Below are 23,775 nucleotides of genomic sequence, written 5' to 3'. Positions count from 1 at the left end.
TGTCCCAGGGCTGCCTGCCCAGCCGGGCGAAGGGCCCTGGGCCACCCTGTGCCTAGCTCAGGCGATGGGCCTGCAGCGCGACACAGGTGGGCCGTGCCCCAGGAACCAATGCGGAGGGGTGCGCCCGGCCCCAGAGAGCTGGGAGTGTGGCCCTGGGCCATGGCAGCAGAGCACCGCTACGGGCAGCACCGAGGGGGTCTGTTCAGCCCTGGGTTGCGTGGCCCGAGGCTGGGTGGTTCTGGGGACACGGTGCCCCTGGTCACTAGGGGGACGTCTACTTGGCAACAAAACCCACCCGGCAGCGGCGCCTCTGAGTGCCTGGCTCTGCTGCTGGGCTCGCGCAAGGGCACTTAAGCTGGCAGGGTAGCTGTGCCTGGCGGGGTGGCAAAGGGGGTGCTCCAGACAGAGCAGCAGAGTCTATACCTGTGTCAGTGGCCTAGCGTGAGCCCCAGGCTGGGCTCTGAGACCCGCCACCACCGCAGGGGTTTTGTGGTGTTGACGTCCCCTCAGTGGCTGGGTCCCATCCAGAGCCCGGGTCCACCTGTGGGTTTTACTTTGCATGGCCACAGCCCAGACCAGCAGCGACTGGGCCCCTTGCTGGGGTCCCAGCATGGCCAGGACAATCCGGCTGGCCCAGGCGCTGCACCCTGCCACTGCCCGGCCTGTCTGAGCCAGCCCCAGCACCACACGAAGCACACGCCGGGCCGGCCACTGTTCCCAGGCGTTTTATTACGTAAACATGCTAAAAGAGCCAGTCCTCGCAGCAGCTGTGTCCGCACTGCGGGCCACATCGTCTCCCCAGGCAGGAGCTCTCCCCGCAGCGCTGCGGCCAGGGCACGGTGCAGCCTGGCCCCTCCGATCGCTCACAGCTGCACGGCGCTCCCTGGTGCTCGGGCTGCAGCTCCCGGTGGGCTGGGGTGGAGGCGGGTTGAATTCAATGCTGGGGAACGCCGAGGGCTTACAGTGCTGGGGTGGCTGTGCCAGCAGCAGGGGGCACAGCGGTGGGACGGTGTCAGCCCAAGGCTTGAGAAGGGCATGGGTGGAGGGGGACAAGCGGCTGAGATGCTGCATGGACTGGGGCCCTGGAAGGGAGAGAGGGGAGCCCCTAGGGTTCCTGCCTAGGCTGGGAGGGACTTGGTGCCTCTCTTAATTTTTTTTTGGGGGGTGGGGGGGTGCACCATGGGCTCCCAGTCCCTGGAGCTCCCCTCTGCTATCCCCCCTGGGGAATGCCACCCCCTCCAGCTCTGGCTCACTCGTTCCTTTCTCCCTACCCAGCCCTCATCTCCCGTCAATCCCAGCCACCTTCTGGTACCTCCTCTTGCTCACAGCTGTGCCCCGCTGGCGGCCTCTCCCCAATCCCTAGCGCCCCCAGGGCCCTCCCTCCCCACACCTTGGCACCCAGCCACACCCACTGTGCTCAAGGTGGGAGTCCCCACTGTTTGCAGTGGGGGAGGAAGGGTCCCCATTGTTCGCAGTGAGGGCAGGGGGCTGCATTCTTCCCAGTCCAGGGTGGGGAGTCCCCATTTTTCTCAATGGGGGAGAGGGGTCTCCATTGTTCCCACTCAGGGGGGAGTCCCCATTGTTCGCAGTAGGAGAGGAGGGGTCTCCATTGTTCCCAGTTGGGGAGGAGAAGGGAGTCCCCATTGTTCCCAGTGGGGGGTGGGGGTTTCCCATTGTTCTCATTGGGGGACAGGGGGTCGCCATTGTTCGCAGTGGAGGATGGGGGTCTCCACTGTTCCTAGTCGGGGGGGTTCCCCTTGTTTATAGTGGGGGAGGGGTTTCCATTGTTCCCAGTCGGGGTGGGGGGGAGTCCCCATTGTTCGCATCGCGAGAGGGTTCTCCAGGGAGCCGGGCGCCAATACACCCTGTGCTCGCTACGTGGGGCTCAGAACAGGAGCTCCCCACCCGACCGGAACAGATCAAACCCTGGCTCCTGCTCCCCCACAGGGCCTGGATATTCCCTCCTTTCCCCCCGCCCCACCTCTGTCCATGGCCCCAGGCAACACCAGCCCAGGGGAGGGGTCACCAGCTGCCTCCGGCCCCCATGCTGCCTAAGAAAATCCTGGAGGGAAAGGTGACCTTGTCCCGCTCCCCAATCCTGGCCCCAGACCCCCTCCCCTGCCTGACCCCAGAGGGACCCCGGAAATTGAGTGGGGCCTGACCTGTTTAGCTGCAAGTCAGACCTAGTCTCATGGGATTGGGGGCACCCTGCAGCACTCCCCATAGCCTAGGGCCCTTCCCCCTCCTGGCCTGGCCATAGGCCCTGTTCCCCCACCAGCCTTGCCTGCCCCTCGTGGTCCTGGGCCCACACTCCCCACTTGGCTCTGATACCCGCCCCCATTTGGCTTTAGGGCCCTTCTCCTCCCCCTGCCTGGCTCTGGACCCCTTCCTGACCCTCTCCTTGGCTCTGCAGCCCTGCCCCCCATCTGGCCCTGAGCCTCTGACTGTCCCGGTCAGGGTCCCTGGGGAATGGGCCGGGGTTGATGGGAAGCCCCTTAGGATGGTGGGTGCTCAAGAGCAGACCCCATCGTGCCAGCAGTCGGATTGGCCTGGGCTGATGGGCAGTTATGCCTGACTGGTGCTGAATTCCAGCCCAGGACTCTCCCAGGGCTGCCCCCATGCTGGCCTCCGGCCCGAGGCCCCCAAGAGACACTGTCCATCCTAGGGCCCATGGCCCCTTCATGGCTTTGTGAGGATGGCACCAGGATCCTGCTGTGCCGACATCATGGCTATAAGAGGATGCCCTGCTTTCCCAGACAGGAGCTTGGCATGTGGGTGCAGCTGGGTCTGGGGAGCCCCTCGTCCCCCGAAACCAGGTACATAGAACGTGCAAAATACCAACAGCCCACACTGGGCTGGGCAGGAGCGAGCAAACACGGGGCTGTGCTGGCAGAAGGGGGATGGGGGACTGTGGGGATGGGGCAGGAGAGCTGCTCAGGGGCTGGGGTCCTTTTTCCGTTTCTGGAAGCGGCGGAACTTGCCCTGGATAGCAAGCGCGGCCTTCTCAGTCTCGGGAGCGTTCAGGTCGATGTCTATCTCCTCCTCCTCCTCCTCCACCTTCTTGGCGTTCCCGGCTTTGGCTGCAGGGAGAACCAGCTGGCAGTCACCCCTGCGACTCCGCAGGGGCCCACACCGCTCAGGGCAGCAAGGGGTGCTAGCCTGCAACTCCTGCCAGCATCCAGCCCCCCACAGGACCAGCCCCCCACTGCCCAGGGTCCCCCAAAACTCTGGGTGCAATAGAAAGTACCCCACCCCACTCCCATGGGCTTTGCCTCCCCTATCAGCATCCTTGATTTTGCTCAGTTAATGCTGATGAATGCCAAGTAATGCACATTGGGAAAGTCAACGTATACACTGGCGGGGTCTAAATTAGCTACTTCCACCCCCAAACGAGGTCTTGGCATCCCCTCAGACAGTTCTCTGGAAATGTCCACTCCACGTGCAGCAGCATTCCCGTGGCTAGGGAGGTTGGGACCTACCGCAGCCAGGCTGCTCCCTGGAGGTTAGAGAGGCAGCGTGGGCCAGGTGATAGCTTTTCTTGCACCCACTTCTGCTGGCGAAAGAGACAAGCTGCCAGCTCCACAGAGCTCTTCTTCAGGGCTGGGAAAGGTCCTAGGAGCTTGGCTTTCCTCTCTCCCCAGCAGCAGTGGGTCCAACAACAGATATTACCTCAGCCCCCTTGTCTCTCTAGAAAAGGGACAGAAAATATCAGAACGCCACTACAGCAATCCAGGGGGTCCCCACCCTTGAATACTGTGTCCAGTTCCAGTCACCCCATCTCCACAAGGAAATAGTGCAACTGGGAAAGGTTCAGAGAAGGGCAGCAAAGGTGACCAAGGGTCTGGAACGGTTTCCAGCTGAGGAGAGACTACAAAGATTAGCACTGTTCAGCTCAGTAAAGAGACAACTAAGGGGGACCTGATAGAGTCTATAAAATCTGACTGCTCTCTAGGGAAGTGTTATTTTACTCCTTCACACAATGAACAGGCAGAAGGTTTTATACAAACGAGGGAACAACACACAACTAACCTGTGGAACTCATTGCCAGGGGATGTTGTGACAGCCAGAAGTATAGCTGGAGTTCAAAAACAACTGGCTAAGATCCTGGATGATAGGTCCATCAATGGCTAGAAGCCCACACGGTCGGGGACACAACCCTTTGCTTGGGGCGACCCAACCCCCTGACTGCCAGAAGGGGAAGATGGGGTGGATCACTTAATAATTGCCCTGTTCTGTGCATACCCCCTGAAGCTCTGGTACTGGCCATGTGTACAGACAGGAAACTGGGCTAGATGGACCACGGTGTCATCCAGTATGGCCGTTCTCACTGTCCCCCAGGAGAGGCACTCCAGTCCCCCAACCCAACCTTTTCCAGCAGCTGCCTGTGCCCAGAGGGCGTGGGCAGTGTCCCCCTCCCAGGCTCCTGGATGTGTAGGGGAGAGGCCCAGCGGGGACCCAGGACACAGCCATGGCCCCAGCAGCCAGGGATGGCGTGGCATGCAGGCCGGGTGAAGGGACGCTGGGGGCAGCTCCCCATGGTGTGTGGGGGAGGGCATGCTGCAGGCTGGCACAGAGAGGAGAGAGAGTGCAAAAATGGCAGCTACATGCCCCACACATAGGCGCCGACTTCTACTGGCGTCGGTGGGAGTTCGATCCCACTCTGCCCCTGGCTCAACCCCGCCCCCTCCCACCCCTGCCCTGCCCCCATTCCAACCCCTTCCCCAAAGTCCCTGCCCCAACTCCGCTCCCTCCCTGCCCCTATTGGACTCCTTCCCCAAATCCCCACCTCGGCCCCACCTCCTCCCCTGAGCGTTCCGCATTCCCACTCCTCCCCCCTCCCTCTTGGAGCTTGTTACACTGCAAAACAGCTGTTTGGCGGCGGCAAGCGCTGGGAGGTAGGCAGAGGAGTGGGGACCTGGCGCACTCAGGGGAGGAGGCAGAGGTGGGGTGGGGTAGGGAGGGGAGGGGAGCTTGACTGCCAGTGGGTGCAGAGCACCCACCAATTTTTCCCTCAATAGTCATGTGCTCGTCACAGCGATTTCCCTGTGCGGCGCTGAGGGCCCGGGTCAGGCTTGGCATTCTGCGTGCGCCTCGTTAGTGCCAAGCACTTAACGAGGTGCAACGGTGGTGGGGCAGCTCCAGCACTCAGAGGCTGCAGCCAGGAAAGAGGGTTCTTCCCCAGGGTGAAAGAAAACCAGGGGAGACCCGGGGCTGTAAGTCCCCCCTTTCCATCCCGCCTGTGCCTGCCTCCAGTCCAAGCCGGGTGCAGCTGGCAGGGAGGCTGCGCTGGTGCCAACCTACAGCATATGCCCACTGGATGGCAAATGGACTCAATGTTCCCCATGGCAAGTGCACGGAGTCAGGGGGAGGGGACGACTCTGCCCCTTTGCCCCATGGTTGGATCTGCTAGGCACGTGCCATGAAGGGCAGGGCCATGCTCTGCTGAGCTCTCATGCCACCAGTACCAACGCCCGGGCAGGGCTGGTGAGGCGCAGTGACTTGGCTGGCTTAGATGAGAAAGCAGTAAGACCGGCTGATCCCTGTCCCGCTGCCGCACCATGGGGAGCTGCTCGCTGGCCCCCTGCAGACGCGGGCTGGGGAAGCCAGGGGCAGCTCTGTCTCCCCCCAGGGAACGGGAGTCCCTGCACAACTACGCTGGGAATTAGCTTCCTCTTTCAAACCAGCTTTGCCCCAGGCCAATCAGATGAGAGTCCTGGGGTGTTTGCAGGGGGGTGTCCCTCTTTCTGCTGTATTGGATCCCCTGAGCCCTGCCTCTGGAAACACCCTGTGACATTGCACTCTATATGATTTTATGAAAATATGCTAATGAGTGTGAATATAATGTAACTGGAATATGTTTCATGCAAAAGGTCTCTTGTAAGGTATCATTACAAAGCTTATAATCCACTGAGTGTGGTCATCCTATTTGTGTGTATGTATCTTTTTGTATCTGAAACTAGAAATATGAAACATAACTGATGCCCTATTGTAATTATGCAAAGGGTGGGCCATTAACGGTGGTTTGGAATCTCGATGGCTCCCATCAATCAGGACAATTGACTGGATGGCTCTGGTTGCAGGCAGGCCTTCCTGTGAGTCAGGCTCTGAGGAATGAAGGCTTTGGGGTCTCGCAGTGCCATGTGATCATGTCACCTGAACTGGAATCCATCTTTAACCTGGTGCTTTTCCATTGAGAAGGAGGAGTGGGAACCCAGAGAGGGAAAAAGGATTCCCGCCTTATGCAAAGGATATATAAGGGAGTAGAACAGAATAAAGGGGGCTGCAGCCAGGAGAAATCCCCTAGCTACCCCCTGAGCTGGAACAAAGACTGTCAGGAGAAAGGATTGTTCTCAGACTAGGAAGGCGTCCAGTCTGTGATAGAAGCTGATTGAAACATCTGTGGGTGAGGTTTTATCTGTATTCAGTTTTCTTACTGTACTAGGCTTAGACTTGTGTGTTTTATTTTATTTTGCTTGGTAATTCACTTTGTTCTGTCTGTTATCACTTGGAACCACTTAAATCCTACTTTTTGTATTTAATAAAATCACTTTTTACTTATGAATTAACCCAGAGTATGTATTCATACCAGGGGAGGGGGGCAAACAGCTGTGCATATCTCTCTCTCAGTGTTATAAAGGGCAAACAATTTAAGAGTTTACCCTGAATAAGCTTTATACAGGGTAAAACAGATTTATTTGGGGTTTGGACCCCACTGGAAGTTGGACATCTGAGAGTTAGAGACAGGAACACTTCTTAAGCTGTTTTCAGTTAAGCCTGCAGCTGTTTGGGGATATGGTTCAGACCTGGGTCTGGGTGTGCAGCAGGCTAGCGGGTCTGGCTCAAACAGGCAGGGCACTGAAGTCCCAAGCTGCCAGAGGGAAAATGGGCTCAGAGGTAGTCTCAGCCCACCAGGTGGCAATTCTTAAGGGGGTTTCTGTAACCCAACCTGTCACACACCCGCTGGGGCACAGGGCTTGAGGGATGGGAGCAGCCAGAGGAGCTGAAAGCCTGTGTGGGTCTATGCAGTTTGGCTGCACATGCCGTGGTGTGGGGACATCGCATCCAGTGGCAGCCGTGCAGCGCTGAGCTGTGCTGAGGGACACCATGACACGGGAAGGAGGGCAAGGCGACTCCAACGTGGAGCTGGACGGGTCCAAGCACAGCTCCAAAGTTGTTGCTCTGGGAATTTCCTTAGTCTTGGAGAAAGCATTTGTCAGAGCCCTGCCCCGGGGGAAGCCACCAGATTGTTACATCCACTTATGGGGTCTGTGCCAGGGCAGAGTCTTACCAGTGAGTTTCTAAGCCCTGCCAAGGCCTGCACTTTACAAGGGCGGGGCATCATCTCACCCCCAAGGGCGGTTAACTTCTGCCCAGTGCTTCTCAGCGCCCAGGTGACCGCAGGGCTGATAGGTTTTGGAGGCCTGACCTCGAACAGCTGCTCCCCTGAAATGAAACCGGTTCTGTCCCCAGCTAGGTGCCCTGGGCCAGTCCCTGACATGGACACACCGGCATAGAGCAGTCAAGGTGACGCCCAGCCATGGTGCCAGCGACATGGACCCAGGAATGGGAGAGGGCGCATAGTAACTAGCGCTGGATGTAAGTTGTTCATACACCACACTGCCCCCCTGCTCCCCCCGGGGCCTGGGCACAGCGGCAAGCTCTCCGCCAACCCCCCCATGAGCTGCGGCAGGGCGGCCTCTTCACTCACCTTTCTCCTCGCTGACGGGAGCCTGGCTGGGGGCTGGGGACTCATTGGAGCGGAGCTGCAAGAGGAGAGAAGGCGCCTGTTAGCACATACTGTGCACAGCCAGGCTCTCCGGCACCCTGGCACTACCCGCCCTGGCACACAGCTGCCATGGCTGCCTGCCAGCAGCCCATACCAGGGGGCTTGGGGTAACAGCTGTTGGAGACGGGGCGTGGATCATGCAGCCAGCAAAGAGGGACTGGCACAGGCGGGGAGGGGACCATGGATCACAGCCTGTGGGGGCCACCCCTGTCTCTGTGTTTTCTAATCAGAACCTGAGAGCTCCCTGCCTCTGCTGTGATAATCTTCTAGCAGTCCTGGTCGTGAAGGGCCTCACCCCACGCGTGCCTGGAGGACCCTGCTGGCTTGCCCAAGCAGCAGAGTCTGTGCACACCCAGCAGCCGGACATACTGTGCAGCTGAGGTGCAAACTGGGACCTGCCCCATCAGCTCCCCATACGCAGCCACTCGAATAGCGGGACCAATAGGCAGCATCCTCCAGGCCAGGCAGGTAGCGGGGAGACAGTCCCAGCTGTGGCAGTAGAGGGCGCACTGAGCCAGTCCCAGCCAGGAGCGCCCCCTGGCTGTGCCGGTAGGGAGCGCACAGAGCCAGTCCCAGCCAGGAGCGTCCCCTGGCTGTGCCGGTAGGGAGCACATCAAGTCAGTCACCTCCACCCGATGAAGTGAGCTGTAGCTCACGAAAGCTTACACTCAAATAAATTGGTTAGTCTCTAAGGTGCCACAAGTCCTCCTTTTCTTTTTATGTGAAACTCTGTTATATAGCACACTCGTGCCTCCCCTCCCCCCCGACTGCTCCATCTGGCAGGCAGTTGGGATCCTAGGGGCTCAGCCAGGGAGGCAGCTCTGTCCACTACACGCCTCAACAGCAACTCCCAGGAGTCCTGCAGAGACCTGTCACGCATTCCAGAAGGGATCATTGTGTTCATCTAGTCTAAACCCCTGGGTAACCCAGGCCAGAGACCTGCCCCCAGCTAATTCCTAGAGCAGAGCTGTTAGAGAAACCTCCCAGCTCGATTTTAAACTGACCAGTGACAGAGAATCCACTGCAACCCTCAGTCACTTGTTCCAATGGTTAATTACCGTTCCTTCCAGTCCGGATTGGTCTAGCTTAACTTCCAGCCATTTCAGTGTTAGACCTTCCTTGGCTAGACTGAAGAGCCCATTGTCAAATGTTTGTTCCCCATGCAGGTACTTCTAGACTGATCAACTCACCCCCTAACCTTCTCTTTGTTAAGCTAAATAGATCGAGTTCCTTGAGACTGTCACTATAAGGCCCGTTTTCTATTCCTTTAATCATTCTCGTGGCTCTTCTCTGAGCCCTCTCCCATTTATCAACACCCTCCTTGAATTAGAGACACCAGAACTGGACACAGGATTCCAGCAGAGGTTGCACCAGTGCCAAAGACAGAGATAAAATCACCTCTCTGCTCCTTTCGAGATTCCGATTATGCACCCCATGATCGCTTTCGCTCTCTTGGCCAGCGTCCCACCTGGAGCTCATGCTCAGCTGATTATCCACCACAACCCCCAAATCTTGGGCAGAGTCCCTGCTTCCCAGCATTCCCCCATTCTGTAAGTATGGCTACATTTCTTCTCCTAGATGTGCACATTTAACCATATTAAAAACACATTGTTTGTGCCCAGTTTACCAACCAAAACCCAGATCGCTCTGTATCAGTGACCCACCCTCTTTATTATTTACCACTCCCACAATTGTTGTGTCATCTGCAGATTTTATCAGTGGTGATTTTATGTTTTACTCCAGATGTTAAATAGTGCAGGGCCAACAACTGATCCCTGCAGGACCCAACTGGAAACACCCCTGCACAATGAGAATTCCCCATTGACAGTTACATTTGGAGACCTATCAGGTAGCCAGCTTTTAATCCATTAATATGTGCCATGTTACTTTTATATCCTTCTAGTTTTTTAATCAAAATGTTGAGTGGTACCAAGAGAAAAGCCTTACCAAAGTCTATACATCAACACTGTTACCTTGATCAACCAAATTTATAATCTCATCAAAAAAAGGTATCCACTTAGTTTAACAGGGTCTATTTTATATAAACCCATGTTGATTTGCATTAATTACATTACCCTCCTTCAGTTCTTTATTAACGGAGTCTGGGTATCAGCCACTCCAGCATGTTGCTGAGGATTGCTGTCAGGCCTATAATTATTTGGGTCATCCTATTTGCCCTTTTTAAAAACTGGCACAACATTAGCTTTCTTCCAGTCGTCTGGAATTTCCCCAGTGCTCCAAGACTTACTGAAAATCAGCATTAACAGTCCAGTGAGTTCCTCAGCCAGCTCTTTGAAAACTCTTGGATGCAAATTATCTGGACCCTGCTGCTTTAAAACTGTCTAATTTTAGTGGCTGCTGTTCAGGCCTTGCCCCAGGCAGAGTGCTTCAGGATGTGCGCTGGCAGGGATATCAGCTGCACCATGGATCTTCCACGGATGCTGCTGGACCCAGACAGACCCTGTGCCCAGTGCTTAATTTGTGCCAGGGCTTAGCCACATCACCTCTGGGCTTGGCAGTTCATAGCCCTGGCACCTCTGGGCTTACTACGTCAGGTATGAAAGTTAAAAAAAAAAAATGCTTGAGCCCCGGCCCTTCTTTCATTACACATTAAACATGGTCCTCTGGCTCCCAGCCTGTGGCACGACACAGAGGCTCCCTACGGCCTGGCTTGGAGAGAGCAGTCCCAGCAGGGCTCTAGGCCCCAGCTCAGTCTTTCTGTGCTTCCCCCCCCCCACGCATGGCCCATGTGGTCAGCCAGAGTGTTATGGCACTGCTGGGGCCAAAGATGGGCCTGATCTGCACTCTGTGGAGCTAACGGAGAGTGGGCCATTTCTCCCTCCCTCGGCTTCTGCTGAATCCTCGGCCCTAGTCTAGCCAGCACAGGGCCCAGCACTCCCCAGTAACCTGCAGCTCTCTGCCTCTACCCACATGGTGTGCTGTAGAGTTCGGCTCCTGGTCAATGCCAATGGCCAGAAATCTGGATCCCACTGAGTAACCAGCCCCTCCACCAGTGCCCCAGCTCCTGGCTCCCCTGAGAGTGAGCGCCAACAGCATGATGTCCGGGAGGGATATGCATTGGGGGAACTAGATCCCCACCACCAGGGATGAGCAGCTCAGTGCCCAGTGAGACAGCTTCCACTGCAAACCCCAGCCAGGGAGAATCAACCCATCACCCAGCCTGGGCGGCAGCAGGAGAGGAGAAGCCCAGACACCCCAAGGACCCACCTGGGGCTGGGCGGTGGACGCAAGGCTTGACCCATGACCCCTTCTGCCTGCAGCACTGGAGTGGGGGGCTCTGCTATCCCCAGGGCAAGCAGCAGGGCCAGGCTTTCCCCTCACCCTGCTTTCCACCAACCTGCCTCAGCCCAAAAGTGATCTGGTCTCCCCAGGCCTCGCCCTCTCTGGTGAGGCAGCCAGTTGTGAAGGTGGGAACGGGACAGGGGCCCTGGGCTGCAGCTGGGCTCCTGAGGCCCCACAATGAGATAAACCAGGGGTTTTTGAATGGAGGTACGGCCCCCTTTGGACATCTCCAACATAGTCTGCAGACCACAGGTTGAAAACCACTGCACTAGGACAACAGAACAGACTGCCTGCGGAAGTCATGGAAACTCCTTCACTGGAGGTTTCCAAAAGGTGACTGGAGCCATCTGTCTTGGGTGGTTTACACCAGTGGTTTTCAACCTGTGGTCTACAGCCCCCGGGCGACTGCAGACTATGCTTGAGATTTCCAAAGGCGGCTACACCTCCAATCAAAATATTTTAGGGGTCCACAAATGAAAAAAGGTTGAAAACCACTGCACTACTGTTCTTACCATTAGGAAGTTTTTCCCTGAGATTTCATCTAAATCTGCTATGCTATAGTTTTAGCCCATTGCCTCTTGTCCTGCCCTCCGTGACAAGAGAGCAAATTTTCTCCATCTTTTTTATGACAGCCTTTCAAGTATTTGAATGCCTCTATCATATTCCCCCTTAATCTCCTTTTCCAAACTAAACATACCCAGTTCCTTCAGTCTTTGCTCAGATGGCCTGCATTCCCTCCCTCTGATCATCTTTGTTGCTTGCCTCTGGATCCTTGCCAGCTTTTCTACATCCTTTCTATACAGGGGTGACCAACTCAAAACTGGACTCACTACTCCAGTAGAGGCCTAACCAGCACGGAGTCGAGCAGTTCTATCACTTCCCGTGACTTGCAGGCTTTGCTTCTGTTAACGCAAACTAAAATTACATTTGCTTTTTTTGCAACAGCATCGCATTGTTGACTCATGTTGAATTTGTGATCCACCACCACAACTCTCAGATCCTGCTCAGCAGTGCTGCTGCCAAGCCAGGCATCCCCAAGGCTGTATTTGTGCATTTGGTTTTCCTTCCCTAAGTGTAACACCTGACATTGGTCTTTGTTAAATTTCATTCTCTTGTCTATAGCCCAGTTCTCCAATTTATCAAGATCCCTCTGCATTTTAGCTCTAGCCTCATAAGCGTTTGCCATCCCTGCCAGCTTTGTCTCATCTGCAAATTTGATCAGTGTGCTCTGTATTCCTACAACCAGGTCATTAATACAGATGTTAAACACCAGATCCAGAACAGACCCCTGTGGAACCCCGCTTGAGAGCTCCCTCCCATCTGACACCATTCCAGTAATAGCTGTGCTTTGTTTGCAGTCGCTTAACCAATTATGTATCCACTTAATGGTAGTTCCGCCGAGCCCACATTTCTCCCGTTTACTTCTGAGAATATCACGTGGGACTGTCACCAGCCCTTCTGAGGTCCAGGTATGTTACTTCTACTGCGTTCCCCCATCCACCCTGTGTGGAAAGCTCTGGGGAGGCGGTGGCCCCACTGCCAAGAGACTCACACACACATACAGGGCCGGTGCGAACTAGGCGGTCACCTAGGGCACCAAGTGGTTGGTGGTGGTGGAGGTGGAGGAGAGGTGAGCTGGGTCAAGGGGGCGCGGGGAGGGCCGCCTGCAGCAAGTACTGGGGTGGGGTGGCGCCCAGGGGAACCGCTTCCTGCCCCAGCTCACCTCTGCTCCTCCTCCTCCCCTGAGCACTGCCCCACTCTGCTTCTCTCCCTCCCAGGCTTGCGCGCCAAACAGCTGATTGGGGCCGCGAGGTGGGAGAAGTGGAGCGTGCTCAGGGAGGAGGCAGAGCAGAGGTGAGCTGCGGCGGGGAGCTGCTGCACACGGCTCCCCAAGCTGAAGGGAGGGGGCGGCGGAGAGCTGCCGCGGGGGGCTCCTGAGCCGAGGGGAGGGGGCGGCGGGGAGAGCTGCCCCAGGGCAGTGAGGTGGGGGGGGGCGGTGCAATGTGGAAGTTTCGCCTAGGGCATGAAATCTCCTTGCACCAGCCCTGCACGCACACACACACACACCATTCACAAAAACAGCTTCCCTGGGGTACATAACACCAGCAACAGAGCCAGAAAGAGTGGATGGTCCCATGCACCTCAGTGAGGGGCTCTCTCCCAATCCCCACAGGAGGCACTGGGTGAGGCCAGAGGCAGGAGAACAGTGGCCCCCAGCCGGCCACCCTGGCTACCATCCCTGGAGGCAGGGAGGCCCTGTTGCTGCTCCTAGGGGCCTATATGGCAGCCCCTCCCCCTGACACCGAATGGGGCCATGGAGCTGGGCCCTGGGATCCAGAGTGTCTGGAGCAGAGGGACAGGGATGGGTGGGGTGTGAGCAGAGAGAGCTGCCGGGGGCTGATGGAGAGAGAGGAGGCCAAATGGGCAGGGACATGATCCACAGCCATGCCCAAGAGCAGCGGGCAGCAGTAGCCTGGGGCTGTGGGCCTCCCCTTCCCTGGGGGCTCCTCCCACTCTGCCTGAGACCTGGGCTCCTGCCCTGCCCTACATCAGACACAAGCTTCTCCTGCTAGGGCCCCAAGCTGCTTGCACTGTGTTTACCAGCCTGGTCACTGCCCTCCTCCCAGGACCTGATGTTGCAGCCCCCTGGCCCCGCCCCGCACCCCAGGATGGGATGCTTCAGTGCCCCCAGCCCAGCCCCAGGATGGGATGCTGCAGCCTGGGCCTCCTCCCCCCCCCCCCCCCTGCAGGATGCTGTGTGGCTACAGCAGCTGGTTGTTTATTGCTCCCCTGGGGGGGGGGTATGATAAATGAAGCTGTTAACTCCCACTGTGCAAATGCCAGTGGAGGCAGAGCCAGAGCACAGCCCTGCGTGCAGCACACAGGGTCAGGGCTGGGGGAGCTGCACCGGGGCAGGGAGAAGAGTGGGGGGCACATGGCCCACATGGTCAGAGTGGGGGGAGCCACCCCTGGTGCAGGGAGAGGGGCTCACAGTGGAAGGAGATGCCCCAGGGCAGGCTGCCTCTGTCTGCAGCTCATCCCCCCCACTAAAGGCTGGGGAAGGATCCATCCCGCCCCTCCCTTGTGGCTGACAGGGCTGCCCTGCCTGGGACCGAACCGCTTGCAGGACCAGGGCTGGAAGGGTGGGAGGTGAAATGAGGACGGGGATTAGCCGGAGTCCTGGCATCCTGCCCCAGGGGAAGGCTGGGGCTATGGGTGAGGCTGTGGGGAGGGGTACCCTCTCCCCCACTGCTCTGCCTGGAGCCCAGTGCTCGGGCTCCGCATGCAGGGCCAGGCCCCGCTCCCCATCCCCCTCTCCGGCTCCATTCACCAGGCTCATTTCTAACCCGCTTAGCGATCTCTCTATTGGCTTTGATCTCATTAGAAGCCCGGCTCCCACCTGCCCCACACAGCTTTGGTCACATACCCAGTCACGTGGCAGGAGGTCCGTCTCTGGCTGTTGATCCACCCCCCCACCCGGCCTTGCTCTTGGGAGCACTGACATCACAGCGACCCTCTGATTTCTAAGAGTGCTTAAACCTGCCCTGTGCACCCCTGGGAGCCTGCCCATCCCCCTTTCAGCTCCCCAGAGTGGCACTAGGGTCCCTACATTACCGTCACTGAACGCAAAAGTCTACACTGCTCCCCGCAGTGCCCTCTGCAGGGAGGGGTGGGTGCTGCTGCCTTCTCCCATGAGTTGAGGGAGAGTGTGGCTCCCCTTTGTTTTCAGGGCATGTCCTCCCCCCCCCACCCCAGAAAGCGCTCATGAAGGAGTTTGGTTCCACTCCATTGTGACTCTCCCCCGGGGCACAAGCTGGCAGCTCCGTGCAGCAAACCAGCTCTTTGTTGCCTGTGACAGGCTCCCATTACTCACGCAGCCCCTTGCTGAGATAACTATCAGCCTCTGCACAGCCTGGGGCTCGACTCCACTCCCCTGCCCCACGGCCCAGCGCGGGGGACAGCTGCACCCCAGCACTAGGTGGCACTGGAGCCCTCCCCGCAGGCCGGGCTACTGTGCATTCGCTGCTCCTGGTCCTGCCAGGGAGCAGGGTGGGGTCTGCATGGGGCTCTTACCCCTGGCCAGGGGGTCGTGGAGCAGCACAGCCCCGATGGGCCCCCACTGGCAGCAACAGCCCTGCCTGGGCAGCTGTGGGGATCCCAGCAAGGCTCTGCAGCTACCTGAGCTAAAGGACCACACCTGTTAGCGCTAACTGGAGCGCCTCTCACCCCAGAGGGGCCTGAGCAATACAGGGGCATCGTGTGGGGCCATCCAGGTATATTACTGTGCTACGCACAGCCCCCCCAACTGAGACCAGGGTCCCCCCTGGCATCACATAGACACACCCCTGCCCTAGCTGTGGGTGCCCCAAGGCACGAGACACCCCACCTGCCAAGATCAGGGCCTCTCAGGACACCAGGCCCTGCACAAACACCCAGAGAGAGCCTGTCCCTGTGCTGAAGAGCTCAGAGGCCAATAGACTAAACAGACCTGGGGCCGTTCCCCTCCCATGATACAGCTGAGACAGTGGGGAAGGCGCTGCCCCAGGTCACACTGAAGGCCCAGGTCTCCCACATGCCCATGTGGTGCTGTATCCATTGGAGAACACTGCCGGCCACAGGTGCCACAGACCAGTGGTCCCAGAGATGGGCACCGTGCGCCACATGCATTGCTATCCCTTGGCGAAACCCCCTTCCTGACCGCTGGCTACCCCTGCCCTGAAACCTGTGGCACATGAGCCCTGCTGTCCCTGCAGCCCCCAGCCCAGCCCCCCACGGCATGGATGGATCCAGTGCAGAATTTTCCCCATGCCCGGGGCAGCGGGGGTTGGTTCGCCCCGTGACCACGTGAGATGAGCCCAAGCAGACCCAGTGCTCAGCCTAGTTCCCAGGGACTTGCCTCAGTAGCCCACAGGGAAAGGGCAGGAGCTTGGCCTGTAACGGAGAACCTCGGAGGCAGAGCCAGCCCTGGAGAAGCGCAGCTGAGCTGGGTAGGCTAGCCAGAGGCGGGACGAGCAGAGGAGTCAGCGATGCTGCTCCGGGGCGTAAGAGCCCCCCTCAGCAGCATACCTGGGCTGCCCCAGAAAAAGGGGTCCAACCCTGATGGAAGTCGCAGAGCCCTGAGCTGCTGTGAGCACATGTAAGGGCCGAACGACTGTAACAACCCTTTGCCCAGCTCTGAAGCCTGCCCTGACACGCCCCAGGGTCCAGACATCAAAGCTGCCCTTATATGGGAAAAGGGCCCATGCGTGGCACGGTGGATGCAGCATCCAAGACAAACAGTTCCAGGGAGAAGGGGAGGCCAAAAGGGATGGGGCAGGGGTCCCTCCGCTCTGCTGACGAGCACAGCGGAGAGCCCAGACCTGGAGATGCAGGGGTGTCAGCCTCCTCCCCCTGGGCACCATGCCCATTGCTCCCTGCAGGCTGGGGAAGCTCGACCAATAAGCCGCTCAGCATGAGAAAATCCCCCCTCCCAGGACAGGCTTCCTAATTACCCTAAAAGCCAGAGTGCACCAGGCTGCCAGCTGCTGACAGATAACCAACCCCCCCCCACCCCCCGGCTCCCCACTCCAGGATCCCAGCACTGCATGGCTGGCTCTTCATTATCCCCCTAGCTTCCCCCTCCCGCCCCACTCCAACCTGTCACTCACTGGGCCGGGTTTCACCTCCCCTGGCCCGGATCAGCCTCGCAGCACTGCCCCCAGGTGCTCCCAGCTCAGATGTATTTTTCCGCATGACGGATTGCTGCAGTTAGAGGCTGCCAGTCCCCCCTCCCCCCCACGTGCAGCACAGCCGGCTTCCCCTGCTCTGGGGACATGCTCTGCTACCTGCCTGGGATTTTCCATCTCAGACTCAGCTCAGTCACAGAACCGTTGTCTGGAGCCATTTGTTCTAGGTGATTAAAGACAGCTGTGTGCTTCCCAGTGCGCCTACTACACCAGGCATGCAGTGAGCTCTGCTAGGCCTGGAGTAGCCAGGAGCTCCCCACATGGCCAGTGCTCCTGCCCCACCCCCTACAGCAGCCCCTGCTGGGGGAGAGCTGAGTCTGTCCAGGCAGCCTCCCCCGCAGGCAGGGCCTGGGAACAGGAAGCCCCCGCCCCGGAGTTTGCAGCTGCCCATCACTGATGCTCACACCATCAGGGCCCTGGCCCCTGCTCCAAAGCCCAGGACCTGCCACTTGAACCAGAGGAGAACTCGCTACGCACCTGCTTCGACAAAGCAGAGTGCCATTGCCTACAAATGCCTTGTGCCCAGCAGAGCATGCAGAAGGGGTATTGCCCTGGCAGACAGGAGGGGCACTGGCTTTGGGCACCCCACAATGCCCTCCTATTGCACCCTTGCCAGACTGGGTGCTGCGGGGCTGAGCCAGGGCCAGTGGGCTCATGCCAGGGGCTCACATCCTGCAACAGGCAGCATCTTACCCCGCTTGTCTAACCCCCTGCCCAGGCCCACTACAAACCCCCTTCGGCACCAGCCCCTGGCTGGTGACCGCACGCCACAGAGAAGTTCTGAGCCCTCAGCCAGGGGCAATGGGAACAGACTTGCCAGCCAACATCAGCCCGCAGCTAGAAATGGGCCTCAGGAGCCCCAAGCACCAGGCTCTTGCCCTAATCATGAGACAACATTCCCTCCCTTCCTGATCTGAACAGGGCTTGACCACAGCTAGCCAGGATGAGCAAGGGCTTGCCAAGGGCTTTTCATCCCTGTTCATGGGGAACTGCAGGGAGCAGGGCAGGAGTGCTGGCGGGGGGGCTCCAGGCTACGCCAGTCCCAGCCTTTCCCAGCAGGGGGCAGCGTAAGGGGTGGGGCAGGGGACAATGTCTGTACAGTGTCTCTCCAGTGACAGCCCCAAGAGAGACCAGTGCTGATCAGCATGCAGGACACCACCCCAAACGAGGAGGAAGGTGGTGTGGGAGCAGCAGTGGCTGGCAGTGTTGGGGGAGCCTTTGAACCCCCTTTGTGAGCCCAGCATGGGGGGAGACAGCAACTGTGCATGTGCTGGTTGCCATGGAGATGGGCTCCAGCAGGTAACACCTGGGGCCCCCTCCACTCCTCTCACCAGGGCCTGTATGGGCAGCCCCCTCCCCCCACATGCCCTGTGAAGCCTGGAGAGCCCACCAGTGCTGGGGGGCACCGGGCACTGGAGTCTGAATCTCAGCACTGGATCCGGAGCCATTCCCTGCTGCTCTGCCAGCTCCCAACACTACAGTTCCTGCTCAGCCAGCCCTTCAGACCAGCCCTGCCTGCCCTCCACACATGTCAGCTGGATCCCCGGGGCATGAGCAGGGGCTCTGCACAACATCCTTCCCCCCACCCCACCCCCCGGCCCCACACTGCTGGGCTGTTGCTATGCACTTCTTGGCTGCTCCACCCCAGAGGCAGCTGCGTGCCCATGGTGCTACAGTATGGACAGAGCTGTTGGGACGTAGCATCCCACCCAAAGGCCCCCTTGTCAGTGCTGTAACACTGCCCCAGCCACCCAGCGTGGTCACTAGGCCACTTAGAGCCAGTCAGAACTTCACACAGTGGCAGTGACGGAGCGCCTGTCCTGCTGTCCCAACAGGAGCCAAGGGAGCATCTCTGGCAGCAGCAAGTGGTGCAGGGCCTATGACACACAAGGGATGGTTCTGATTCCATCCATGGCCAGACCCAGATACATGCCACTTCAGGCCCACCAAAGTGAAGTCCTCAGGCTTCGAGTTCAGAGACACCCATCGCCCCAGACTCAGCCCGATGCAAGCTGGCAGAGCCGTTACTGGATCCATTCCCGGCACGTCTTCAACACCACGCCGAGGCCCAGGCAGCACCAGGGCTGCATCGTCAGCAACTCGGCCAGCAGGAGAGAGACCGGCCCCAGCCACAGAGCTCAAGGCTGGAACCATTGAATCCAGTTGACCCCACGTCTCAGGCTGCTTCACCCCTGGAGGTCAGCTCAGGACTTTCCCCAAATAGCTGGGACAGTTGGGAGATTCTCTTCCCTCTGTCCCAGCAAGTGCCTGCCAGCACTCACGGTAGAGGAGCAAGCCTACGGGTGTGCCCATCCTGGAGAGTCCATAGGGGAGAGGACAGACAACCCGTCAGAGCCAGGGACACCACCACAGGGGAAGAATGAGCCAATCACAGCCAGAGTGCGAGACTCCTCTGAGGGAGCGACACTCAGCCCCATGGGGAGCCGCTCAGAGCCCCAGGCACATGCTGTGCTTCCCTGCACTGGGTCTCCCACAGCTTATGGCAGCTTTGGCACCTATGGAGGCGGCTGAGCTGAGCCACAAAGGGGGCAGGAGGCACCGGGCAAGCTCCACCGCTGGCCCGTAATCCCAACCCTCAGCCCCACTCTGCTTGCCTTCCACACCTCCTTCTCTGCCACTGCCCCACACTCCTGACCCACAGTGCCTAGCCTGGGACTCTACACCCCCAGCTCTACCAGTGCCCCTCAATCCCAACCCACAGCCCCGTGGGCTCCTCCAATGAAGGCTGCTGGCTCAGCCATGGCAGAGCAGTTAATGGGGCAGAACAGGTGAGCTGCGGAGGAACATGGCATTCAAACAGGGTTCAAAAAAGAACTAGATAAGTTCCTGGAGGATAGGTCCATCAATGATTATTAGCCAGGATGGGCAGGGATGGTATCCCTAGCCTCTGTTTGCCAGAAGCTGGGAATGGATGACAGGGGATGGATCACTTGATGATTACCTGTTCTGTTCATCCCCTGTGAGGCATCTGGCATTGGCCGCTACCGTAAGACCGGATACTGGGCTAGATGGACCTTTAGTTTGACCCAGTGTGGCCGTTTTTATGTTCTTCCTCCTTGCGCCATCCCAGAGCAGCAGCTCCCCCAGACACACACTGCCTCAGACAGGAGGAGGGAGGCCCCACCTGTTCCCTTCAGGGCTGTGGCTGTGATCAGAGCAGCTGTGGTCCAGAAGCAAGTGGGGCCAGGAGGCACATGGTATGGCAGGGTTCACCCATCAAGCCATGGGGACCATGCTCTGAGCAACCCAGGGATCAGCAGGTTAGGGTTGGGGGGGAGGGGGGGAGCATCCCATCTGTGAGGGAGGGGGTGTCTGCCCTGTAGCAGGGAGCGGGAGGAGCTGGAATTGCTGGGGTCAGAGCTGGAGCCCATCTGTAGCCAGGAGACATATCATGTGACTGGGGCCTCTGATCAGGGGGATCTCTGTGATTGGGAGACCTACATAGGCAGTTGCTCCAAACCCAGCCCTCCAGTGCCCTCACCCCCCCCCATGCACACACACCTCTCCCTCACCACACACCCCCCTCACTGCCAGGGCCTCCCCTTGGGCAATGCCAGCTCCTGCACATGTTACCACTGCCCTCTCTTAGATGGGCTCAGCCCTGCCAACCCAGGTCACCAGCTCTGCACTGCTAATGGTTGATGGGGATTCTCCTGCTCAGACGTCAGGGCCTGGGCTTTTGGAGCAGGGTGGTGGCGCTCTGGGCCCCTCTCACTGTGCCGCACAGCTCATAGGGAGGGCGCACGTACAGGCAGCTGGGAAGTCCCTGTGGCCAACACAGGAAAGAAAACCCCTGAGACACAGGAGGAAGAGAGTGAACTTGCTGCCCACCCACAGCACCTGCCACGCAGGGCATGGCGGGGAGTCTGAGAGTTTCTTGGGCAAAGCTTCAGCTTGCAGGGAGGCACCGCGCCCCACCCCCCAGCAGAGAAGGAGCAGCCCAGCAAGGGAGCTCACACAGTGCAAGGGACAGAGAACCCAGGTGTCCTAACAACCCTTGCTTGAGCCCCTCCCTGCTGCATGACCATGCAGGGACCGGCCCCAGGGTCAGCCTGGAGGGATCCAGGCATTTTGGGACACCCCTGTTTTTTTCTAGCCAGCTGTCAGAGGCAGGAGTGCTCCGTCCCCCAGGAGGCGCCGTTGTGCTGCTCCCTCCTTTACAGTGACAGGTACCTGGGATTTGGTGAACACACAGCCGGGAAGCAGCCTGTGGCCACTGGAGGAGCTGTTGCTAGTGGGGCTGGAGCAGGCAGCTGGTGAAGGAGAGCCTGGCGCATTGGGGTCAGGTACTGCAAGTGGGTCAGGCAGACTTTGGCACCAGAGAATCAGCCAAGCAGCCACCCTCTGCCCCACATGCTAAGAGGCCCAGGTGGGTCCACACTGCAGCCACACTTCGTTCCACCTCTGCATCACCCCACAGGCTCAAAGCTGCTACTTGACTTCAGCAGGACCCTACACAAGCTTCCTATAGGAAAAGCTTAATACCCTTGTGTGATGAAGTGGGACTGTTCTTAATGTTTCCTCTGAATAGTGTGGGGGTGCCTCCGTTTCCCCTATGCAGTTCTTAAGTATCTAGGTGGTGGGGTAATGGTGTATGATCATTGCAGAGCCCTAAAGGACAGGTGTGTGCAGGGGTCTGGACACAGACAATGGCTGACACCCTGTTTCCTGTCAACTGATGGCCTGGGCCCTTCCCCCCTGCAAGGTGAGAGCTAAAGGGTTGGAGAACAAAGGAATCAGGTGACCTCCTGGCCCAGGAAAGGGGAAAGCTCAGAGGAGGAGGGGCTGGAGGGAGTTTCAGTCTGGGGCTGTCTGGGACATGGAGTGAAGTGCAGACGTGGTTGTCTGGCTCACTGCCCCCCATAATGAACCCAGCTGAGGGGTCCTGTTCTCTGCACCTACAAGCTCTGTTTTAGACCATGTTCCTGTCGTCTAATAAACCTCTGTTTTACTGGCTGGCTGAGAGTCTGACTGCAAAGTTGGGGTGCAGGACCCTCTGGCTTCCCCAGGAGCCCCGCCTGAGCGGACTTGCTGTGGGAAGCGCACGGAGAGGCAGAGGATGCTGAATTCTCCGAGGTCAGACCCAGGAAGGTGGAAGCTTTGTGTCGTGAAGACAGGCTGCTCACAGGAAGGCGACTGCCCCAGAGTCCTGACTGGCTTCATGGGGAGCAGTTCCAGAGCATCACCCAGGGACTCCGTGACACCTTGTCTGCAAAGAGCTTCTGGGGGTTCCATGCCAACGGGCAGAGCTGGGTCAGAAAGCCCAACCCTGGGGCTTGCACTCCAGGTGCATGTCTCTCTCTCCATCTGTCCATCCCTATCCCTTGCTCTGATGGTCTCCCTTTAGAGACGCACCACAGCCTGGAACTCTCACTTCGTGTTTTGTTGCCTCATCTCCACAGGGAGACGCTCTGAGAACAGAGCCAGGAACAGACTCAGACCCGCTTCCATTCAGGGCCCCGGAGACCTGGTGTCACTGCAGGGTGCTCTTTGCCAGGCCCTCCGGCTGTGCCTGGGTCATGACGGCTCCCAAAACCACTGGCACTAACTGGCTGCACTTGCTGCCCAGGGCTGTATGAGCCATGCAGACAGAAGCCTCCTCTGCCCCTAGGACAGGATGTAGGGATCCTGAGCACTGCCCACCTGCTCTCGCCTCCCCAGGGGAGGGAGCCCCGTGCCCCATCAAGACCCCTCTCTCTGTATCTTCCTATCACCTGCACATTTACCTGCCCCTCGCCTGGCGCTGGCAGGACAGCATCGCAGGGCGGAGGCCGGCTAGCCCAGGGCTGCCTCTGCAGTTACTGCCCTCAAGGGAGCCCTGCAGAGTGACGTCAGCCTTATGTTCACCCCCCAACAAGTGTCAGCCCAGAAGTGTTCAGCTGCGGCTGGGAGAGCCCAGCTGGGGTGGGTCCAGGTTAGGGTGCCAGGGCATCCCCAGCAGCTCTGGGCTGGTGCTAAACTTCGACTTAAGCTGGAGTGGAGCTGTCCCAAGAGTGACCAAGCCTGGGACCAGCAGGACTTTCACACTGAGCACCAGAGCCATGCACACAGAGCCCAGGGCCGGCTCCACCTGGACCAAGCACTCTGGTCGCCAGGATACCACTAATCACACTTGCCGCTGTGTAGGTGGGGGAGGGGCGTTACCTGCCGAGGGTGTAGCTGGGATGGGAGGTCACCTCCCCACCACATGCAGCGTTGCCTAGTCAGGCAGGTGGACTCGGGACACAGCAGGCTTTGGGTGCTGGATTCCCCTGGCCCCCAGCCACCCACAGGGACTCATCCATCAGGGGACAGAGCCCAGGCAGTGATGGGAGGGGCACCCCAGGGTCTCAGAAGGGCTGCCCTCTGCCCAGCCGGTTTCTGACTGCTCCACGTCCAGCCATATGATCAGCAGCCTTTCCCCAGGGCTTCGCTGTCACCAGGTAGGGAAGACCTGGGGCCAGCCACCCCCCAGTGCCCACCTCTATTCCCCCTAGGGCACACTCAGCCCCTGCAAGGGGGCAGAGACACCAGCTAGGGAGGATCCTGTCTCCAATGGTGGGGCCAGAGCCCCAGAGCCACGGGGCTCACTGATGGTGATGCTAAGGGGGTGGGGGCTGAGCCGGGGGGCCCAGCCCTCTGGAAGCGGCTCCCCCACCCCCTCGACCAGCCAGGGGTGAAGGGGTCACCAGCCCCCGACGCCAGCATCTCTCGAGCCAACCCACGGAGCTGAGCGCGGGTGCCCGTTGGGGGGCAGAGGGTCCCCCGGGTTCCCCGCAGCCCCTCCGCCCATCGCCCGGCCCAGACCCTCACCTGGCTCATGGCGCTGCGCGGGGCGGGCCTGGCGGAGACGCTGCGCGACGATCGCGGCTCCGCGGGTCTAGAGCCGGCTGAGACCTCGCCGCCTTTATAGCATATGGCCGGACCCCGCGCGGCGCCCGACTGACAGCCCCGGGCAGC

The 23,775-nt window shown here is 59.0% G+C and overlaps 1 protein-coding gene across 1 annotated transcript; it reads right to left on the bottom strand.

Moving 5' to 3' along the window:
• Positions 1 to 709: 709 nt before the first annotated feature.
• Positions 710 to 23,775, bottom strand: PCP4L1 (Purkinje cell protein 4 like 1). Its single transcript, XM_084614057.1, has 3 exons — positions 23,629 to 23,775; positions 7,709 to 7,763; positions 710 to 3,080 (listed from the first exon to the last, which is right to left on the bottom strand). The coding sequence occupies exons 1-3, from the start codon at positions 23,635 to 23,637 to the stop codon at positions 2,935 to 2,937; spliced, it is 210 nt and encodes a 69-aa protein (XP_084470183.1). The 5' UTR covers positions 23,638 to 23,775; the 3' UTR covers positions 710 to 2,934.

The sequence above is a fragment of the Lepidochelys olivacea genome (assembly GCF_965140295.1).
Source record: "Lepidochelys olivacea isolate rLepOli2 genome assembly, chromosome: 24".
NCBI lineage: Eukaryota > Metazoa > Chordata > Testudines > Cheloniidae > Lepidochelys > Lepidochelys olivacea.
Note: the sequence above shows the minus strand (reverse complement) of the source record. Positions and strands in the feature narration are given on the sequence as shown.

Coding starts and splice junctions, on each gene's coding strand:
- PCP4L1 (XM_084614057.1), bottom strand. Junction 3,081..7,708: donor TCCCGTCAGCGAGGAGAAAG/GTGAGTGAAGAG, acceptor TTCTCCCTGCAG/CCAAAGCCGGGAACGCCAAG.